Source organism: Bos javanicus, chromosome 3, assembly GCF_032452875.1.
Source record: "Bos javanicus breed banteng chromosome 3, ARS-OSU_banteng_1.0, whole genome shotgun sequence".
NCBI classification, from domain to species: Eukaryota; Metazoa; Chordata; class Mammalia; order Artiodactyla; family Bovidae; genus Bos; species Bos javanicus.
In genome coordinates, this window is record NC_083870.1 from 109,923,454 (window position 1) to 109,944,884 (window position 21,431).

Consider the following 21,431-nt stretch of genomic DNA (forward strand, 5'->3'; position numbering starts at 1 on the left):
ATCCCCTTGTTAGTGCCAGCTGAGGTGGGCCTCAATCCAAGTCAGGCCCAGCCTGGGCAGAGAGGGGGGAGCTTGCTGGGAAGGTGGATCGATGCTGCTGCTGCAGGGACTGACGGGGCGGAAGGAGCAGGCGCAGCTGGGCCCTGCGCACCCCATCCCTGCCCTTTGTCCTGACCTCCAGAAGGTCAGTTGTCTAGTTCTCCATCGCCCAGAGATGATGCCCAGTGACCTATTGTCCTCCTGCTCCCCTTTCCTACCAGTGTCTTCTTCCTTTGAGCAACTCCAGAAAGCAGTCATTTATTTTTTATTTTGATTTTATTTTTGGCTGCACTGGGTCTTGGTTGCTGTGGGTGGGGACTACTCTTCATTGCAGTGCGTGGGCTTCTCACTGCAGTGCCCTCTCTTGATTTGGAGCTTGGACTTTAGAGTGGGGACTCAGGAGTTGTGGTACATGGACTTTGTTGCCCCACGGCATGTAGAATCCTCCCAGACCAGGGACTGAACCCATGTCCCCTGCATTGGCAGGCTAACTCTACCAGTGGACTAAACCTGTGAATGCCCAGAACGCAGTCATTTAAGGGGAGAAGGTTGGGAACAAAAGGGTCTGGGTCTCAGGCGACCTGGGAGCAAACAGTCCTGGGAGGAGTGAGTCGCTGAAGGCCTGAACCCGCTTCCAGGGCCAAGGAGGGCCTTCCCCAGTCCAAAATCATTAGAAAAGGATGATGCTAGAAGACCTACAACTAGAACTGGTAACCTGAAGCTACTGTCTTAACTTTTCTGAAATCCACTTTGCTCACCTAAAAAATTAGGAAAATAATAATACCATGAGCTATCATGGATTTGCTGTAAAGGTTAAATAATGCAACATGGATGAAATGCTTAGCACTGAGCCTGGCACATAGGAAGTGCTTAATAAATAAGTATGATGGTGGGCATTCAGAAGTAAAAGCAGATTAGGATGAGGAGCAGAGCCCCATCTTTGTTGTCAGTCATCCTATCTGCAGGGTGAGGGGACCATGTGGGTGATAGAGTCTAGGTAGAGTCCTTTGTGAGGTCAGAGACCTCTGGGCCTGCATCTTTTAGAGCTTACCAGGCCCACACTGAGCCAGGCAGTGATTAGACCAAGAATTCATGAACAGAACCCAATATAGGAGAGCCATCTGGGTTCTGTACCCACAATCTTGAGAGTACAGTAGGAACAAAGACATATATAGGTGGGAATTGTGAGATACCTTCATTACCTGGAGCTCAAGAATAGTAGAGGGGGAAACAGTAACTGAAGATAAAGAGATAGGCCAGGGATGGCCTATAACAAAAGGTTTGAATGCCAGTTGGCAACATGAACTACATAATGTAGATACTGGGGAGCTGTCGAAGGTTCTTCAGAAGGAGAAGGGTGAGCAATGCTTTGGAACTGGAAATCTTCCATTGTGTCTAATGGTCTAGGATTGACTTTGAGGAGTGCCCTGCAAAGAGTCAGTGTATAGCATTAGCCTACTCAGTGGTTCTCAACCAGAGGCAGTTTTCCACCCCAGGGGACATTTGGCAATGTTTAGAGGTATTTGTGGTTGTCACAACTAGAGATGCTACTGGCATCTAGTACTTAGACACCAGGATGTTGTTTAACATCTTGCAATGCACAGAGCACCTCCTGAACAGAGTCATCAGGCCTAGAAGGTCAATGGTACTGAGGTTGAGGAACCCTTCCCTGGACGGAGGGTGGAGGCACCTGCACTTCCTGGCAAGATGCTAGTTGTTAGGCAACTTGATGGTCAGTTCTCCCGGCCAGCCCCAGGAGGCTTCCTACACACTTGGTGGGTCCACAGGAAGTCCTGAGAGCACTGATGTCCTGTGATTGATACAGTTGGAAGAGACAGATGGAGTGCATTCCTCTCCATTTGCCCCCTAACTGATCAGGATCCTTGGTGCATCCCAGGCCCTGGCAGTTGATCAGATTTAGAGTGGGTATCTCTGAGTTTGGGGCTGGGTGAAAGTGCTCCATGTTCCCCCCCCCTAAACATTAGACATCCCAGAGAAGGAGCAAGCAGGGCACTTGCAGCATCTTTGGCGACTGAGAATGCCCTGCCTTCTTCAGTGAGGGGCCCGGGAACTCTGTGGTCTCCCAAGTTCCTCCCCTACGCCCAGGGCAGTCCCTTCCCCCTTCAGGAAACAGGCTTGAATGAGCTGTCAGTTTTACCATGCGGCTGGGCTGGGCTAGGAGTCAGGTCACTGAAATATGTCCCCTTCCTGATCCCACTAGGGGGAGAGCAGGAGCAAGAGCATTTACAACCTCCTAGGTTAGGTGCGGGAGGGTCCAAAGCGGATCTGTCCAAGAGGTGAAGGAAATCACTGGGTGATTTGACAAAGAGATATGAATTGGGACCAAGCCCCTGGAGGCTGTCTCCACTCCTACACAAGTAGGAAATAGGAGGGGCCTCATGGTGGGTGCAGCTTGAGAGACCAGACATCAGATTCTCACACCCACCCTACCCCCAAGGCACAACAGCAAGAAGGGGTCTCTAACCCAGACCACTCTGCTAGGGAACTGTAACCTCCAGGGCTCACTCCCTGGGGCTGGAGGTGGGGAATGTCCTTAAAGGCCAGTGTTGACACCAGCTGCAATACCGCTTCCCTCCCCCCAGATCTTGCAGAGGGGAAGTAACAGAGAGGGATTGGTGGGAGGAGGAACTCAGATTCCGGATTAAATAGGTTCAACCTTTTGGGTTCTTGGGCGGGGGGGCCGGGGGGGGGGCCGGGGGCTCTGGTGCTCCTGCTAGGGATGGGGAGCTGTCCCTGCTGCATTAGTTTCCTGGGATAAGGAGCCAGGGTGAGGCTAGGGAGGGGGGTGGCTGTTGTTCTTAAATGTCCTGGCCCCCAAGAGGTGATGGAGAGGGATTGGGAGTTGGGACTGAGAGCCCTTGAAGAAGTTACTAAGGAGCCAGGAGGAGATCTTTTAGATTAGCCTGAGATGGACCCCGCCCCCCCCTTGATTCAGGACTGGTGACTCTCTTTTGGAGGAGGAGTCCCAGAGAAAAAGAAGCCAGAAGGAGGAATCACAGGCAGAGGGGAAGAATCTCAAGAGGCTGTAAGATGGGCAGGGAGAGGCTCCGCCTTCAATCTCTCCAGACCCGCCTGGCCTGACAGCAGGCTGGGTGGGGTCGAGTGGCTGGCTGTGACTGTGACTCAGGTTTCTGTGGGCAGCCAAGGGCAGCCGGCAGGGAGGAGCCCAGACCAACAGACAGGCCAGCCAACTGCAGCTTTCACCTCAGCTGTCCTCTCCTGGGAATGCAGGAGGTTCTTCTCTAACTTTGCTGGCCTCTGAGGGCTAGCCCACCCCTGCGCTCTCATCCCCACCCTCAACTGACCCTCATGCTCTTTCCCAGAGCTCTCAGCCCAGGCACTGACACAGGACAGAGAGTCAAAGGTCACTGCCTCTAGAGAGTCCCCAGCAGGTCTGTGCCACAGGGAGAAGAGTATAATAATAATTGGTTCTGCACCGAGAGGGACAGACTGGGGAATCTTGGGTACTGGTTTTCAGGCTGAGCAGCTTGGGCCCCCCCAGCCTTCCCCAGCCAGGATGGCTCAAGTCTGGTCGGGCTCGTTGTCATGGTGAAGACTAGGGGCTAGAATGCAGCTGCCAGTCAGGCTACCAGGCCTAAGTCAGAAGACGGGGCTCAGGGACTCATAGCACAGTCCTCTCAGAACTATCTAGCCAGGCAGGGATGGTTGGAGCTGAAACCAAAGAACTATGGTCAGGGACTGTAGGACTTCCCCTTGGTGATGGGTGAGGGTGTGGCCAGCTCATCCCGCTCGTATTTCTGGGGCCTGTTTGCTGGGCTGTGTGTCCAGAGAGTGGCTGAAAGAAAGGGAATGCACGTTTACTTTGTGCCAAGTGCTCTGCATACATGTCTCACCAATCTTCACAACAACTGAAAGAGCCAGCAATTTGCCTAAAATGGCAAAGCTAGGATTAAAATCCAGAACTGGCTGCTACCAACGCCAGTGATCTTTCTTTTCTGGGAACCAGTCTTGTTCTAGGGAAGAGAGAGGGAGAAATTGACCTGAACTTTATCAGACTGGATATTTCATCAGGAAGCCACGGTGGTAGGATGCAGGTGCTCGCTGCCTTTGGGGCTTGGGGACAGATGACCGTTCGAAGAGAAAGTCACTGGTGAAATGCTTGCCACATGGTAGGTGGTCATCAAATATTTTTGTAAAGAAGAAGCCAGATCTGTGTAGGAGCCATGGCCAGTTTTCTGGGACATCCTGGGAGCTTCTGGCTTTGAATTGCAGCAACAGCGGAAGAAGCTAGTTTGAAAGAGGGACTTTCCAAGACCATCCCTGACGGGAGGAATTTGCGGAGCATCAGAGTGAGGGTTAGGCAGGGTGGGAAAGAATTGTGTGGATGATACAGGATTACTGCAAGTTGCGGACGCCACCCAGTGGCCATAAACCAGGCGATAGGGAGCCATGTTACAAGAGTTCTCTGTGCGCGGAGCATTCTGGGAGTTGTAGTTGGGCTGCACTAAGGGGTGGTGTTACCAGTGGGACTGTTGGGTGCGGTGGTTCGGCGTTTATTGCGCGGGAATTACCCTCGTCTGCCGGACTACGAGTCCCGTGGTGCCCCGCGGCCAGCTGCGCAGGCGCGGTGAGTCGGTGCCGGTCAATTCTTAACGCTGAGGGGGCAGCTAGCTGGGTTGAGCTGTGTTGGGAGGGGTTGCCGAGTGGGTCTGTGGCGAGGCAGGGTAAGGCGGCCGGCACGATGTCGAGGCAGGCGAACCGTGGCACCGAGAGCAAGAAAATGGTAACCGGAGCGTGTGACCTCGGCGGGTGGGGCGGAATGGAGGTGTTCTGGGGAAGGGGCCCAGCGCGGGGTGCAAGTCTCAACTGGAAAGGCGCCTTCTACCTGCCCTGGGAGGGAGTGGTTCAACTGGAGGGAAGGAAGGGGCTCATTGGTGGGTCGAGAGCGGAGATTAGCTCTGGGAGCGTCCCGAGTGCCGGGCAGGTTGGAGGGCCGCTGGAGGAGCTCGAAGACCTCTTCCCCCGCCACCTGAGTGCTATTGCGTACGAGACCAACAACGACGGTGACGATAATAGTAGCTCCCACTGTTGCTCTCTTACTGCGTTAGGCACTGGGCCATGCACTTTACGTCTGTTATCTCATTTAATCCGCAAAATAACTCGTCAGGTGGATGATAACATCGCCGCTTTAAAACTCAGATGTTGCATAACTTGCCCCTGTTTACAGCTAAGACGAGTTAGGATTTGAACCCAAGTCTCTCTGACATCAAAGCTAATGCTTCAGACTACTGGACTATAATGTCTCCCACACTGTGCCGTGGGCATTGTGAGATGCTCAGGTACTGATTTAACCAGAAAGCAAGAAAGTAAGGGGTGGGCCAGAGTAGGCCGTAAGTGGTCTCCCTCTGGTGAAGGTGGACAGGCTCCCTTCTTGTCCTGGAAATAGTGGGACACCGTCTATCCTAGAAAGTTTGGCTGCTGGTGAGGGCTGGGCCTGGAAAGTAAGGTTGATGATGTTTTTCTCCAAACTAAGGGGATTTCTTGACAGGTGTTTGTTTTCTTTGGCATCTTCGTACTTCCTCTAGAATTGCCCATTTGTCTTTATTTTCCGATTTACAAACTGAGTTATTGAAGGTCGCATGCAGGGCAGATCTGCAGCCTTTTGTTGACACTCAGCTCTACAGAAGATGACCAAACTCCCATTACACCTTTGTATCTTATGCCAGGAACAGCCACCAAATACGGGCAGCAGGAGGCCCTGTGACTCCAGAGTAGTGCTGTACTTTTTCTCTGTTGGATCTCTTTTGAAAAGTTGATAATAGCTGTGGGTCTTCTCCCCAGGAATAGTAAATAGACAAACATAAACAGACATTTACTTACATTTAGGGGGAACTTGTGGGCCCCCGAAAATACTCTGTGAATCATAGGTTAAGAATTCCTGTTTTGGAGGAAATAAGAAAAAGGAAGAAGAGTGTTTTGCTAGGCAATAGTGTCATGCAGGTTAGCGGTCCCCAACCTTTTTGGAGTTAGGAACCAGTTTCATGGAGGCCGGTTTGCCAGTTTTCCATGGGGTGCAGGGGTGCAGGTGACTTGGGGATGGTTCAAGCACCTTACATAATTGTACACTTTGTTTCTGTTGCTGCGTCAGCTCCACCTCAGATCATCAGGCCTTAGATCCCAGAGGTTGGTGACCCCTGATGTATTATAAAAAGCATGGATATTTGTTGGAATCCTGATTGGTCTTCAGTTTACTTATCTATACAATAGGGAAATAATGCCTTTCTAGGATTCACTTTCATGCATTGGAGAAGGAAATGGCAACCCACTCCAGTGTTCTTGCCTGGAGAATCCCAGGGATGGGGGAGCCTGGTGGGCTGCTGTCTATGGGGTCGCACGGAGTCGGACACAACTGAAGCAACTTAGCAGCAGCAGCAGCAGCAGCAGGATTAAGTGAGATAACAGTGTAAAATGCAAGGGACATCATAAATGTTTATTTTCCTCTCCTTTTCCTCTATGAGCAGATATCAGAAGTCTTCCTGTTTAGTTTTCATATCTAACTCTCTTTCCTATCTTTTTTTAAAACTTAAAACAACATTGAAACTTTTAATACAAGTTTAGCAGGAACCTTCAGTCCCCACCCCACAACCCTCAGTATTCACTTAGTTTTGGTGAATTGAGGGAATTAAGGACAGGCATCAGTGCACTCCTGCTTCAAGAGTGTTGCTACTGCTGTGGTCTCTGCTTGGAACCTTCCCCCAGAGAGTATCTAGCTCCTCCTCACCTCATTTACAGGTACTCAGAGGTCACCTCCTCATAAAGGGCTTCCCTGACCTCCTGACTGGTTCTCAATCCCCTTACTCTGTCTCTCTTTAAGCACTGTCTTTTTCATTTAAAATGCTTCATTATAAATTATGTATTTACTTGTTTACTTATAGTTGCCCCATGAGAATGTAGCTCTATGAGAGCAAGGGTTGATTTGTTAACTGCTGTACTCCCAGCTCCTAAAACGATGCCTGGCACCAGGCGGTCTGTGTTAAATGAGTGGCGTGAGGGTTTGGTGCATCCTGTCATTCAGTTCCTGTCGGTACCCAGCTCAGGCTTGTCATGTGATCCTCTTTGTGGCCACCTGGTTTTGACATGCTCCCCTTCTTTCCTGTCTGCCTGGGGAGCCTCGGCCTCTAGCAGTCCACTTCCCAGTCAGCCCAGCTTCCTTCTAATTGCTGTGTTCCCAGTTAACCCTTTCGAAACGTAAATGGTTAATATGGCCAAGGAATTAGATCTCTGCTTTTAATCTGTGCAAACAGAAACAACCCATTTGTCTAGCAAACTTTTCCTGGGTCCCAGCTCTGTGTAAAGCGCTGTGGGAAATGCAGAGTTGAAGTCCTAGTCCCCAACCCTGAGAAGCAGTCCTCTATGAGAGAGGTCGAAAAATACACAATGCCGGGAGCATAGACGTGTCTGGGATTGAGCCCTGGCTTCACTGCTTGCTTGTGTGACCTTGGGCAAGTGTCTTCATTGCTATAAACATCAGTTTCACTATCTTTATTAATTTTTGGCCACAGCAAGCAGCTTGAGGAGTCTCAGTTCCCCTACCGGGTACTGAACCCATGCCCCCTGCAGTGGAAGCATGGAGTCCGGAGCACTGGGCCGCCAGGGACGTCCCAGCATCCTTTTCCTTTTTAAATTAAAGTTTATCTACAACGCTGTGTTAGTTCCATGTGCACTCAGTGATTCAATGTGATGAGGTTGGTGCAAACGTAATTTTTTGTTTGGACTGCGGTTTTGCACTGTGACTTTTAAATCATCATAACTAGGCTCAAACACATCTTTATTAATCAGAATAGGAACCAACGCACTGTTTGGTTGTACAGTCAACACATTGTTGCCAACAAGAAATAAGCATGTTCATTCCTATAGCGTAAAAATCTGTGATTTGGGATTCGACAAACTCTTGAAAAGCATTTTCTGCCTGCCGCTGGTTGTGGAAGCTTTTTCCCTGCAAAAAGCTGTCGAGATGCTTGAAGACATGGTAGTCAGTTGAATGAGGTCAGGTGAATGTGGCGGATGAGGCAAAACTTTGTTGCCCCATTCGTTCAACTTCTGAAGCTAAGTTGAAGCGCTGGTTGGGCGACACGTGGTCGGGCGTTGCCTTGGCGCAGAACTGGGCCCTTTTCTGTTGACCGATGCTGGCTGCCGGCGTTGCAGTTTTCGGTGCATCTCATCGATTGCTGAACATACTTCTCAGATATAATGGTTTCGCCAAGATTCAGAAAGCTGTCGTGGAAGAGACAGGCAGCGGACCACCAGTGACTGTGACCTTTTCTTGGTGCAGCTTTGGCTTTGGGAAGTGCTTTGGAACTTCTTCTTGGTCCAGCCACTGAGCTGGCTGTTACTGGTTGTGATATAAAATCCACTTTTCATCACACATCACAATCTGATTGAGAAATGGTTCGTTGCTGTTGCGTAGAGTAAGAGAAGATGACACTTCAGAATGATGATATTTTTGATTTTCAGCTCATGAGGCACCCACTTACTGAGCTTTTTCACCTTTCCGCTTTGCTTCAAATGCTGAACCGTAGAATGGTTGGCACTGCGTCCTTTGGCCGCTTCTCGTGTAGTTATAACAGGATGAGGTTGGTGGTCCTCTCCATCGGTCACTGCCGTTGCATGCTTGTCAGCTCCCAATGGCTGGTCACCGCGCTCCTCGTCTTCAAGGCTCTCGTCTCCTTTGTGAAACTTCTTGAAGCACCACTGCACTGCACATTTATTAGCAGTTCCTGGGTCAAATGTGTTGATATTGAGAGTTGTCTCTGTTATTTTATGACCCATTTTGAACTTGAATAAGAAAATCGCTCAAATTTGCTTTTTGTGTAACATCATTTCCCTAGTCTAAAATAAACATAAGGGACTTCCCTGGTGGTCCAGTGGTTAAGATTCTGAGCTCCCAATGCAGAGGGCCCAGGTTCGATCCCTGGTCAGGGAACTAGATCCCATATGCTGCAACCAAGAGCTCACATGTTATAACTAAGATCCAGAGCGGCCAAATAAATATTTTTAAAAAATAATAAAATAAACATAAAAAACACCAAGTAGTGTCATTAGCAAAAAATCATAAAGTGAGAAATGTGCATTAAAATGATGTATAACATAACCACATTTATTTAAGAATGTATTCCAGTATCAAACAGCAGAGTTCAACAGTGTAAAACCACAATTACGTTTGCACCAACCTAACACTATACACAGAGGAGGCAATGGCACCCCACTCCAGTACTCTTGCCTGGAAAATCCCATCGATGGAGGAGCCTGGTAGGCTGCAGTCCATGGGGTCGCTAAGAGTTGGATGTGACTGAGCGATTTCACTTTCACTTTTCACTTTCATGCGTTGGAGAAGGAAATGGCAACCCACTCCAGTGTTCTTGCCTGGAGAGTCCCAGGGACGGGGGAGCCTGGTGGGCTGCCGTCTCTGGGGTCACACAGAGTCAGACACGACTGAAGCGACTTAGCAGCAACAGCAACACTATAGACTACAAAATGGTCAGCACACAGGCATTTTTATTAGTAAAGATATTAATTAACCTTTGTGTGTTTAGGCCTGCCCTTTTTTAGTGTTGTGACTATATTCTCCAGAGCTCAGGTGAGTTACTACTTGAGTAGCAGCCCTCAGAATCTCTGTGACAGGATGGAGAGTGACGAAGAGGGAGGGACTCAGTCTTGTTAGTGACCTTCCTTCCCTAGCATCTTGCGGGGCAGTCACACTGGATTACTTTTGTTGACAAAAATAGTAAGTATGACTCTTAATAAGTATCTTGGAACTTTAGCTCCAAAGGTTAGCCCCCTAAGGAGTTGTGATGTTTTGTTTGGTGCACTGACTACAGAGCTGCCTGAGAACCGTCAAGTACAGTGGCTTACCTGAGTGTAGGGCTTGGCTTAACTTACTCTGCACAGGGTGCCTGAAGTACTTGACTCTGCCAGCATGAAATCACTCCTGTGGTTTCTTGGTCTGCAAAGCATCTTTAAGTCCATTATCTCATTAGACCCTCCCCTTCCATCAACCCTGTGATTGGCACGGCAGATTTCACTGTTACTTTTTTTGTTGGAAAAGATTGAAGTTCAGCAGAGTGAAGTGACTTAGCTCAAGTCTTTCGGCCACTGACAAGTCTATACTTAGAATCAGGTCTTCTGACTATAAACCCTGGATCCTTCTATATGCCTTACTCATTGCTTTAAAGTTCTTTATAGTGATTCAGAATCTCCCTCTTTGAACCTAGTTCAGAGTGCTTTCTGGCACCACGCCACAGAGAAGCAGTTTAAGAACAAAAATAACAACATCTACTTTTTTTTTTTTTTGGCCTATGTGGGCTCGAACCCATGCCTCCTGCAGTGGAAGTGTGGAGTCTTAACCACTGGACTGCCAGGGAAATCCTACAGTACCTACTCCTTGCGTAGGTACTATGCGGCAGGCACTCTACACACGTTGTCTCACTGATAATCCTGAAGGGCAGATAATGTCACCACTGTACAGCTGGGAAAAGCTGATGTTCAGGGAGATTAAGCAGTGACTTAGGATGACTTAATAGCTTTTACAGGACAGTGCTGAGCACTAAGAGGAGTGAGTCTCAGTTACTTAACCTAGCGCCTGTAAAATGGGGATAGATAGTGTTTATTTTGCTGACCTCTCATGGTTGTTGTGAAGATCAATAAGTAACTATCTCTGAAGAGACTCTAAAAAAGTTTTATAAATGTTAACGATCATTATTATTAAACATAATTAAAGCAGTCTGAAAGTAGAAGTTTTGAGAAGAGATTCCTGTTTCTGTTGGGAGGAAGAATGTGCTTCTGTTCAGTGACGAAATGGGGCTGGTTGAATTATGTGACCTTTATGGTACCGTGGAACCTTAAGTTATACCGGTCTTCAGACTGCAGCCTCTCGTTACTTCTCTGAGTTCCTCTCCTGTTTCTCTTGGGTTTACTCATCTCTAGCCACACTGCTGTCCTAGCTGTGTCTCACACATAGCAGACGTACTCCCACCTCAGGGCCTTACACTTGCTGCCTTCAGTTTTTTCACCTACATGTCTTCATGGCTTTCCCTGATTACCTTCGGGTCTTTGTACAACCATCATCTTAATGAGGCCTTTTCTAACTACCCTATATAAAATTGACACCCCCCGCATACACATATGCTGCTGCTAAGTCACTTCAGTCGTGTCCAACTCTGCGACCCCATAGACGGCAGCCCACCATGCTCCCCCGTCCCTGGGATTCTCCAGGCAAGAACACATACAGGTGAACATAAATATTCACTAATCTTCTTTTATGCTCATTTTCCTCCGTGGCTCTTATACTGTCTGGCACACCGTTTATTTATTCAGTTCATTGCTTGTTTCCCTCCTGTTAGTAGTTCCTGGTACATAGTAAACCTTGAATGAAAGGTTTTTCCTACACTACAACTCATTCCTGTTTTTAAAGTCTGAAGACCTTTTAAGGTGTGCACTATTTATGTCATGAGCTATTCCACATAGGCTTGGTTCATAATTGAGTGGAGATAAACTTAGAAATTAAGAGAGGCTGTGGAGAGTCTGGGTCAGATTCCATTCCCAGATTCCAGGCTTCTTGATTTCTGTGAGCACCGACAGATCTGTTTAGGGCCTTGATTTTTCTTACTGATAAATTGAGGGCTGCTGCATGTTTAAAGTGCTTAATAACATCGTGATACGTATGTTACTTGGCATCATGGTGGGCAAGGCTCTTGGATTCTCCATCCAAGGACTCATTAATAATGCAAGGAAAGCTCTCCTGATTTAATGCCGCAGTGCCAACTCTATGGACTGGTTACTGCTGGACTGTCTCCATCCATTCACGCCCAGGCCACTCTAATGCCAAACCCTTAACTTTACTAAAAATCATTCTTCTGCTTAATAGCTCCCCTTTAACTGCCATACTTGGTAATATACCCTGATCTTGGAGATACCCTGATCTGTTTTAGTTGAATTTAGAGAGCTTACTTTTTCAGAAGCTGATTCTCTTTGACTCCGTAGTACAGCTATCTTTTGTTTTTTTTGGGGGGGAGGTGATTAATACTGCAGTTGTGGGGAACAGTGAGCAGAATGAACAGTGGCTTAGAAACTTCTGGTTTCTGTCTCCCCGATTACTTTTGTCAATAATTAGCTGTCCTTGGACAAATCACTGAACCATTCTGAGGCTCGGTTTCCTCATCTCTAAAACCAGATTGGTTCCTGCCCTTTATGCTTTACAGAGTTAGTGTGGAATGGAAACTGAGATAATGAAAAATAGAATGCAGTATGTAAGCAAAAGGCACTCGCATTACCCTTCTTGCAGTGACCTCATCGCCAGGCCATGAGGATGAGGTGAGGAATAATGGGTCCTGGGAGTCTGGGCTTTGACTTTATCTTCCCCAGAAGACTTTCAGACAGGAATGTGCTCTGCTGCAAGTCTGACAAGCCTCCATGCAGAAGGGACTGCTTGGGTGGCACTTGATTTTCAGCCTTACTTCTATGTAAGTACGTTGACCCAGATGTTAACACGTTTCTCACTTTAACTTTGATAATGCCTTTGCTCCAACCTGCTGCTTTTATTCTATAGTCTTGTGTTTGCTGTTCCTTTCACCTTCCCATCCCTCTGTTTTTTGGTAGGTAGGTGACAGGATTCTTTATCTGAGAAAGAGATTCTGTGATTCTAACTGTGGTTGTAATAGAAGCCAGTCCAGGTCAATATTGTGTTCCAGGCACAGAAAAGATTGTATTTCCTTCAGTTACCCCTTTTCTGCAAACACTTGAGCTGTGTCAAGAGGAACACTATTTTTTCCCCTGTTGGTGACTTGGAGGGGTCTTCACTAGTGCAGTGGACTTCATCTGGTACTTCATTCCTCCCTGCTCCTCTGCTGCTCCTAGACGGGGCCTTAGGAGTGCAGTTAGGCTTGGCAGCTGTGGTGGGGTCCTGGGTCAGCAGAAGTCACCTCGGCGTGTTGGAAGGGTGACTGCTTAGTGGATGAGGCACCTTTCTCAGCCCATTTTCTAGTGGGTCTGGTTGCAGCCTTGTTGCATTGACCCTAGGGAGCCAGATTCTTTGGCTACTCCACAGAGGATGATGCTCTTTCCCACCGGACACCAGTAACCTTCCTTTGAATTCTGCCAGTTGCATTGAGGCTGATCTAGACTCTCACCACACTTTCTCTTTTGTGTGGCTTGCTCCTGACTGCCTTTTCAATCTCTTTTAGAGCTCTGAGCTCTTCACCCTGACCTACGGGGCTCTAGTTACCCAGCTCTGCAAGGACTATGAAAATGATGAAGATGTGAATAAACAGCTGGACAAAATGTGAGTGAGCTCCTCTGTGGGAGAGACAGGAATGAGACTCCTGAGCACACCGAATCTCCGTGGTCCCTTAGAGCCCAGAACAAGGTCCTCTGTCACAGCCAACCCTTCGGGTGCTGTTTCCACTGCTTATTTATTGGGAGGTTTGGGGATTGTCCTCATTGTCCCTTACCACTAACAGCATTACATGCAGACATAAGACATTCAGACCCCATAATATAGTCGGTTCTCTCATTTCTTTCCCAGGGGCTATAACATTGGAGTCCGACTGATTGAAGATTTCTTGGCACGGTCAAACGTCGGGAGGTGCCATGACTTTCGGGAAACTGCAGATGTCATTGCCAAGGTCATTATCCTGGGCCACCAGGCCATGCTGAAGAATTGTCATTGGAAGGCACTGCTTACCACCTTCTTCCTTAGAGAGGCCCTTAGTATTCCAGAAGAATAGCTACAGCTGTCTGGGCCAAAGAAGCCTTCCCTGGTGGTTTAAGAATAGTACAGATTATGAGAAAGGAAAGAATGGTTGGGAGCATCCCTGTGGATTAAAGCCCCACTGGAAGGAGAGGGGTGCGGAGTTGTGCACAGTTGCTTTTCCTTCTTTGCCCTGAATACCTGAAGCTTCAGTGTCTTGCGGAGGCCCCAGTTTTTTTCCAGAGCCACTTAAGTCCCCTTTCTGGTCCCATCACTTCACCTTACCTGGTGCACAGCCCCTCCTGCTCTTCCCGTAGTGCCATTGTGTGTCTCCTGACAGGTGGCATTCAAGATGTACTTGGGCATCACTCCAAGCATCACCAATTGGAGCCCAGCTGGTGACGAATTCTCCCTCATTTTGGAAAATAATCCCTTGGTGGACTTCGTGGAACTTCCTGATAACCACTCATCCCTTATTTATTCCAATCTCTTGTGTGGGGTGTTGCGAGGAGCCTTGGAGATGGTGAGTGCAGCTCTTTTCCTTCTGAGACACCTGAAAGGTGGTAGGGTCTTAATACATGCTTGAATGAATGAATGAGAGTGAAAAGAAGGGTCTAGAGCTCACCTGGCACTTCGCTGCTGGAGATGGTGAGGCTGCCAAGCACAGGATCCCAGTTGGAGATCTCTACGTGGTGGTGATCCTCATTGCTTAGGCTGGGAGGCGGTGCCGTCAGCCCCCAAAGCCCAGGAGCATCCGTTCCCAGATTGGCTTATCTGGTGGCAGTTTAATTTGCGAGTGTTCTTTCTAAGTCTCCCGTTGGGTCGGGGCCACTGCCTTTTTCACAGGAGCTAGCAACCTTGTCCTTGTGGAAACCAGCCCCCTTGTCTAGGCTGCTCTAGGTGAGGCAGTTACAGCTGCATCCCCAGTGATTTCACAGAGGCCCGTTCATTTTCACACTGTCCCCCAGGTCCAGATGGCTGTGGAGGCCAAATTTGTCCAGGACACCCTGAAAGGAGATGGTGTGACAGAAATCCGGATGAGGTTCATCAGGCGGATTGAGGACAACCTCCCAGCTGGAGAGGAATGACCATCCCCAGGACATCAGGGCAGCTAGCAGGAGCACTTGTTGGATCAGAAAGCCTCAGTGCTCCTTCTGCCTTTGAGAATTCAGTGACTCTTTAACGGATGTTATATATTCTTCTAACCTTGTTTCCATTCTCCGTGTTAATAAAGAGCAGACTGTGATATAGTCTGTTTACCTACAAGTGTGCGCATTCAGGAGCGAAATTCTGTGCTCCCTTTCCCTTCAAAGGGGCTGGATGTAGTCATCCTTGGTTGGACTAGAAGGAGCTCCAACCATTTTACATTCCTGTTTGAATTTTCCAAAGCAGAACCCACGTTGACCCCATTAAGAGGCAAACCTCGCACACCTATACCTGGGTCTTCAGAAAGTCATTGGTGAGTGACTGTAGGGGGTCCAGAACTCACCGGACAGGGAGGAGATGGTGGGAGGGGCGGGGCGGATTTGCCGGCTGGAGTGATACCCTCCAGTGCTTGCCAGGAAAGGGGAGCCAGTCATGCCAGAAACATTGACTTCTGGGAAACCACCCAGGTCTCTCATTCCTCCCTGCTGTTTGGAGGCAACATCTCCTCTTTTTACAGAGGGTCCGTCTTTTTTTCTTACAAATTCTTCAATAAAGACACATTCTTGAGTGAAACCCCAATCATGTCCTGTTTTCTTTCTGCTCAGCCCTGGGAATTTTGTTACAATGTGGTGTGGAGACCTGCTGGGTTCTGTGCCCTACCTTGATTTTATCTAATCCAGAAACACGGCTCCCTGTGGACCAGAGTCTGGGAAGTCTGGGAGCAACTGAGGCTCCTTCAGAGTCATTTTTGAGTCCACTGTCTATAGCAAAATCTAGATGCAGACCAGTATCCCAGATGTTCCTAAAATGGACTATCCTGGGCTCTTGGCCACCACGTTGGAGGATTTGGCTAGAAAGACCATGAAAACCTTGTTAGGGTGCCATTTAATGAGTGCGTACCAAGTGTCATCACTGCACTGAACACTTTGTATGCATTATCTAATTCACGGTAATATCATTTTTAGGAGAAGGCCACAAGTTGCCCAAGGTCATACAGCTAGTAAGTGGAGAAGCTAGGGTTCAAAGCCCCAGCCAGACTCCATAAGCCCATGTCGTTTTTTTTTCTGTGCTGGGTCTTAATTGTGGTACATGGGATCTAGTTCCCCGACCAGGGATAGAACCTGTGCCCCCCGCAGAGGAAGGTGGATCCTCAACCCCTGGACCACCAGGGAAGTCCCCACAGCCCACATTCTTAACCATGAGGCCGGTTCACACTGTGGGATGGTGGGGCAGCAGGCCTGCGGATCCCTCTCTCAGTCTCACAGAGCTTAGGGTAGCTTTTAAACAGAGGGGTCAGAGGTCAGCAGGCCATATTTGGTAGCACTCTTCTTGGGGACAGCCTCTGGCCTTAAGGTCCAGATATTCAGGTTGTTGGGGTGAAACAGAGCCCCAAACCTTCCCCAAGGTTAGTGGACAAGCCTGAGATGAGGGGAGCATTGTGCTTGAAGTGTGTCTGGTCATAAAGTTCTAGGGCACTAGAACTCCCCACCTGCCTCCTCCAGCTGGGTTAAGCTGCTGACGAGGAGGAAAGATCACTTCCGGGGGCCATAAAGAAGGCCGAGCGCCAAAGAATTGATGCTTTTGAACTGTGGTGCTGGAGAAGACTTGAGAGACCCATGGACTGCAAGTAGATCAATCAATCCTAAAGGAAATCAGTCCTGAACATTCATTGGAAGGATTGATGCTTAAGCTGAAGCTCCAATACTTTGGCCTCATGTGAAGAACTGACTCATTGGAAAAGACCCTGATGCTGCAAAAGATTGAAGGCGGGAGAAGGGGATGACAGAGGATGAGATCACTGACTTGTGGACATGAGTTTGAGCAAGCTGCAGGAGTTGGTGATGGACAGGAAAGCCTGGCGTACTGCAGTCCACGGGGTCGCAGAGTTGGACACGATTGAGCAACTGAACTGAACTGATGCTTCCTCTAGGATCCCCTTCTTCTCCAAGCCTCTTTACCTCCCCCTCCAGAGACATATGGTTTGGGGCCCCAGTGCAGGCACCCCATTTTGGTCAACTGCATCCTCAGCACCCAGCATGGGGTTGGGTGCAGTCACACCAGAGTGTGAGTGAATGAGCGCACGGCTGATGGAGTGAATGTTGGGGCCCGATGTGGAAAGCATGTGGTGTCTGGACCTGCCAAGAAAAGTGTGCTGCACCACCCTTGGTTTCTCCAGGGGGGCCCTCGCCCTTCCTCTCCTCCTAGTACCACAGCCTACTTTCCAGCAGCTGTTTGTATGGCGTGAGGTTTTGGATATTTCCTTTCCCAGAATTTAACTTGGGCAGCATTACAGGGTCGGAAAGCTGTGGAAACAAAGTCCCCTTAGTAAGTTCTCCCAATTACAACTTCACAGTTGTGTGATGTGCATTCAGGGGCTGAGGGAAGGGAAAGGGCTGAGGGCTATGAGCTATTCGGAACATCACCTCATTCTCTCCCCAGATGAGCCAACCATACAAGGCCGAGCTACCCAACAGCTGCTCCCCCCACCTCTGAAATTAATTAGCTGTAGATTACATACCCCTTTGCTTTACTGTGGCTGAGGTTGGACCACCCCCTGCCCCATAACCCCCAGGCTAGGCCATTCCCCATTCATGATGTACTGGCACACCCTCCTGACAAGAAGGGGCAGGGTTGCCTGGCTATATGGGAATGGCTGACTAACCAGGTGGGGTTCCCAAAGAGCCTGGATAGCGGGAGAAGTCCATGCTGGTGGCTTTGGGGCTTGGCGCTGGCTGGGCAGAGCGCTAAGGAAAGGCCTTGTCTGCAGCCTTTGGCCACCAGGGGTCTCCAGATCACCACTAACATCCCAGAGAGTAACCATGGGATCCCTGGTTTTCAGAATTTGCCAGAAGATGCACCTGATGGAGCAAATCTCAGAGGCTGGTCAGAGCCTGAAAGTGCCCCCTTCCTTTAGTCATAACCATTTGAAAACAAAGCTCCCATGGCTGCCCAGGGTGTTGGAAAAAACACATTGGCAAAGAAGTCTCTGGCTTCCATTCACACCCCATACTTTCATACTCCTGAGTATGAGACATCCAACCTCCTGAGTTGGATGCGCTAGCTCTGAGCCCTTGTCTAACTAACTCCCTCACTTCCTGAGTGGAGACCAGAGTACCAGCCCTCTTCCCCTGATGTAAGAGGGTCCTGTCCCTGCCCCAGCCCCCAACAAGTGACATTTCCAGATTCAGGGTACCCCTTTCTCTGGCAGATTGGCTGCCCCCTACATTTGTCCTGGGCATCCAGGTCTGAGAAGGAGGTGGCCACAGAGCCCCAGGAGCAGAAATGGCATTAAGTAAAATTAAAACAGTCTCCTAACAAGTAGTTCATTGTGGCTGCTAGGGGGTGGCGGTGCAGGAAAGGCATCCTCCATTCTCCTGGAGCTTAAGTGCTACCATGTGCTGTTCCCTGGAAGCCAGAGGGCCGGTGGGAGGGAGGGGAGGGTGGCGGCAGGCGTGGAGCCTCGCTTTTACCAATCCCCAGCCTTTGATGTAGGGCCAGGTCTGACCCCAGGACGGCCGCTGGCCACTGCCAGGGGAGCTGTGGGATGCAGCGCATTCCTGGGGGCAATTTGCGCTTCTGGCAGAAGGAGAGGAAAGTTTCTACTGTGGGGAAGGGGGTGGAGAGAGGGCGCTGCAGCAGAGTTGAGGGGGTGGGTGCTGTAAGGAATAATGGAGGGAGTCAAGGCACAGGGCAGCAGCCTCCTGACTCGACCTGGCTCACTTAGCCTGTGAGCTCGAGGCCTGCTCCAGGAAGCCTTCTCTGATGGACCCAAAACAGGTGAGAAGCAGTACCCTCACCCCCCACCACACAGGTATAGCCCTGGGAGATTGCTGAGAGAAGCAGCTGCTTGTCCCTCCTGGCTCTGGAGGCCTGGACCATCGGTCATGGGGGCATCTAGGACCGAGCCAGGCTGGAGGAGGGCTGGGAAGATGGCTTGATGAGCATGACAGCATGTGAGTGAGTGCAGACCAGTGTTATTCATAGCAACAGCTAATATTTATTGCAGAGCGACTCTGCCAGCGCTAGTCTAAGCACTTCACATGCATCTCTCGTTGAGCATTCACAATACCCCTATCATTATTCCATTTTGCAGATAAGAAAATCGAGATGCACAGCTGACACATAGTGGATTCAGGACTTGAACCAAAACAGCCCAGGATTGGACACCACGCTCTTCTCCGGTATATTCTGGGTTGCATATGTGTGTTTTTGTATTTCCCTGGGTGACTGTTTGCCTGTGTTCCTTGAGGAGTGTGTCTGTTATGTGAATTCTTTCATTTAATGAAAATGTAGCCCCGAGTTGAGGGCTGGAGACACGATGCTGGGAGCTTTTATCCATGGGGAAGCAGCTGAAGGCATGTATGGTGATGGGGAGGACAGGTTGAAAACGTGGAGCCAAGGGTGAGCCCCAGCTCTGCGACTTATTGGTTATGTGACTCTGGATGAAGAATTGGAACTCTGGTCCTTAGTTTTTTTGTCTGGAAAATGGGGATAATAATGCCTACCTTGCTGACTGTTTTGAGGGTAAAACAAAATGAAGTATGTGTATTTCCTGGCCTAGGCTGAGTGTTCCCTAATTGGCAGTTATGATGAACATGATATTTGGGGGAATTATCTTGCAGAATTGCTGTGTGTGGATATATGAGTGTCTGCAGATGGTAATTTTGCAAAATCAAGTCCATGCCTCTATTGTTCATTGCTGTATCCCCAAGTGTCTAGCATCATTTTCAGCACAAAGCAGGTACTCAATAAATTTTTATTCACTGTTGACTAAGTGTAAGAATGGAGTAAGGAGGGCCCATAGAGAGAGGGTGGGTGGGCAGTGTGAACTCAGGGCAAAACGAAAATGCAGAGCCCCTGGTTCAGAAAAGATGACCCAAAAGAGCCCTAAACCAAGCCCTTCTGAGCTGCAGGCCCATGAAGCCAGCCCCAGCCTCCCCTTGCCTTTGAGCATCACCAGCCCCCAGCCCTCCCCCAGCCCAGCTGGGAGGGAGTATAGGAGACTCCGCCCAGGCCTGTGCTTCCCAGGCTGCCTGAGGATTGCTCAGTGTAAGCAGGCCAGGAAGGGACTCAGTGACCTGCAGACGTCTCCCCCAGGGAGCCCCTCCTGAGCCAGGCCATTCCTGAGAGCAGCCCTCTTGCCCTCCATCTGTCTAGGAACTTACCCCCCACCCCAAACCACCAACCAGGCCTCTGGGTGGTCTGGGCACATGTGGTCACATTTAGATGTTGATTGAAGCAAAATTGTTATAAGATTAGAATATTTAAGGTAACTTCAATTTCCATGGAATTACTGGGATTTTTGAGGATGGGGCTGAGAGGTCCCCAGGGGTGGAAGTGAGGAGAACGGTGGGGGCTGCAGGAGGGGTCTTCATTACCCTAGTTCTGTAAGAGAGGCCTCTGGTAGCTGGAAAGAAAGAAGGGCTCAAGAGAGGGACGGGCTTCCCAGGAATTGTAGAACCAAGAGTCCAGTCCCCTAGGGAGTGGGGTGGGCATGAAGGTGTGCAGAATCACCAAAGACCCTGGGAGAGTAGGGACAGTTACCAGCACCCACCCCCTCCCCAGATGACTTGCACACCCCAGGCCACACATCCATGCTAACGTCCCTCTCTCCCCTCAGTTTGCCTGGCAGATGGAAGGGATGGCAAGAGGAAGATTCCATTCAGGCCCTCCCCAGGCTCCAACCTAGAGTGGTTGGAGCCCAGAGAGTTTTCTTACTGACTTGTCAAGACAGAAATCTAGAAGGAGTGGGAGAATCACGGTGACAGTAATAACAATTGCTAACATTAGTTAAGTCGTTACTATGTGCCAGGCTTGGGTTAAGCCCTTTATAGTCACTGTTTCTAAGAGGCCCGATAGCATGGTGGGAAAGCGGGGAGACTGGGGAGCCAGCCTTCATGGAGTCGCTTCCCAGCTCACCCACTTCCTAGCCAGGTGACCAGGGGTGAGTCAGTTAACCCCTCTGTGCCTCTGTTTTCCCACCTGCACAGTGGGGACAATACTCTTATCTATCTCAAAGGACTGGTGTGAGGATTCAACGAGTTAATCCGTGAGAAGTTCTTAGAACAGTGCTTGGTATGGAGTAAGAGCCCCGCAAGGGTTAGCTGTTGTCATCAGGGACTATCATTATCCCCCTTTTAAAGAGGAGGAGTTTGAGGTTTGAAGAAATGAGGTCACTTGCCCACAGTCACAAAGAGGCAGAACTGCGATCCCAACCCAGGTCTGCGTGACTCCTCAGCCCATGCTCTAAACGGGGCAGGAGAGGCCATCATCGGCTCTGCCAGGGCTGTGCTAAGCAGGTTACGAGCCTCGTCTGGTTCACTTTAACCAACCATCACATTTCCTAGAACAGTCCTTGAATCCCTTTTTTTTGGCCTCAGATTCTTGTGGCTGAGGAAGTCCAGAGATGGGTAGCAACTTGTCCAAGGCCACACAGCAGGCAACCACAGGCAGAGCTGACCCACTGATATCTAGGCACCACCAGAGACAGATCAAGGCTGAGCAGGGGGGGATGGGGAAC

The 21,431-nt window shown here is 49.4% G+C and overlaps 1 protein-coding gene and 1 non-coding gene across 7 annotated transcripts; both read left to right on the forward strand.

Moving 5' to 3' along the window:
* The first annotated feature begins 1,107 nt into the window (after positions 1-1,107).
* Positions 1,108-19,681, forward strand: TRAPPC3 (trafficking protein particle complex subunit 3). Of its 6 annotated transcripts, XM_061412518.1 has the most exons (6): positions 1,108-1,396; positions 4,028-4,190; positions 13,260-13,357; positions 13,601-13,700; positions 14,106-14,288; positions 14,734-15,490. In XM_061412518.1, exons 2-6 carry the CDS (start codon positions 4,188-4,190, stop codon positions 14,851-14,853), a joined length of 504 nt encoding a protein of 167 aa, XP_061268502.1. In that variant the 5' UTR covers positions 1,108-1,396; positions 4,028-4,187; the 3' UTR covers positions 14,854-15,490. The 6 variants fall into 6 exon arrangements, with proteins under 6 accessions (XP_061268502.1, XP_061268504.1, XP_061268500.1 ...); XM_061412520.1 differs by lacking the exon at positions 4,028-4,190 and having other exon boundaries at positions 1,132-1,396; XM_061412516.1 differs by lacking the exons at positions 1,108-1,396; positions 4,028-4,190 and adding an exon at positions 4,391-4,648.
* On the forward strand, positions 8,932-9,004 carry TRNAG-CCC (transfer RNA glycine (anticodon CCC)). Its single transcript has one exon. It is a non-coding gene; the product is annotated as a tRNA-Gly (tRNA).
* Positions 19,682-21,431: the final 1,750 nt, after the last annotated feature.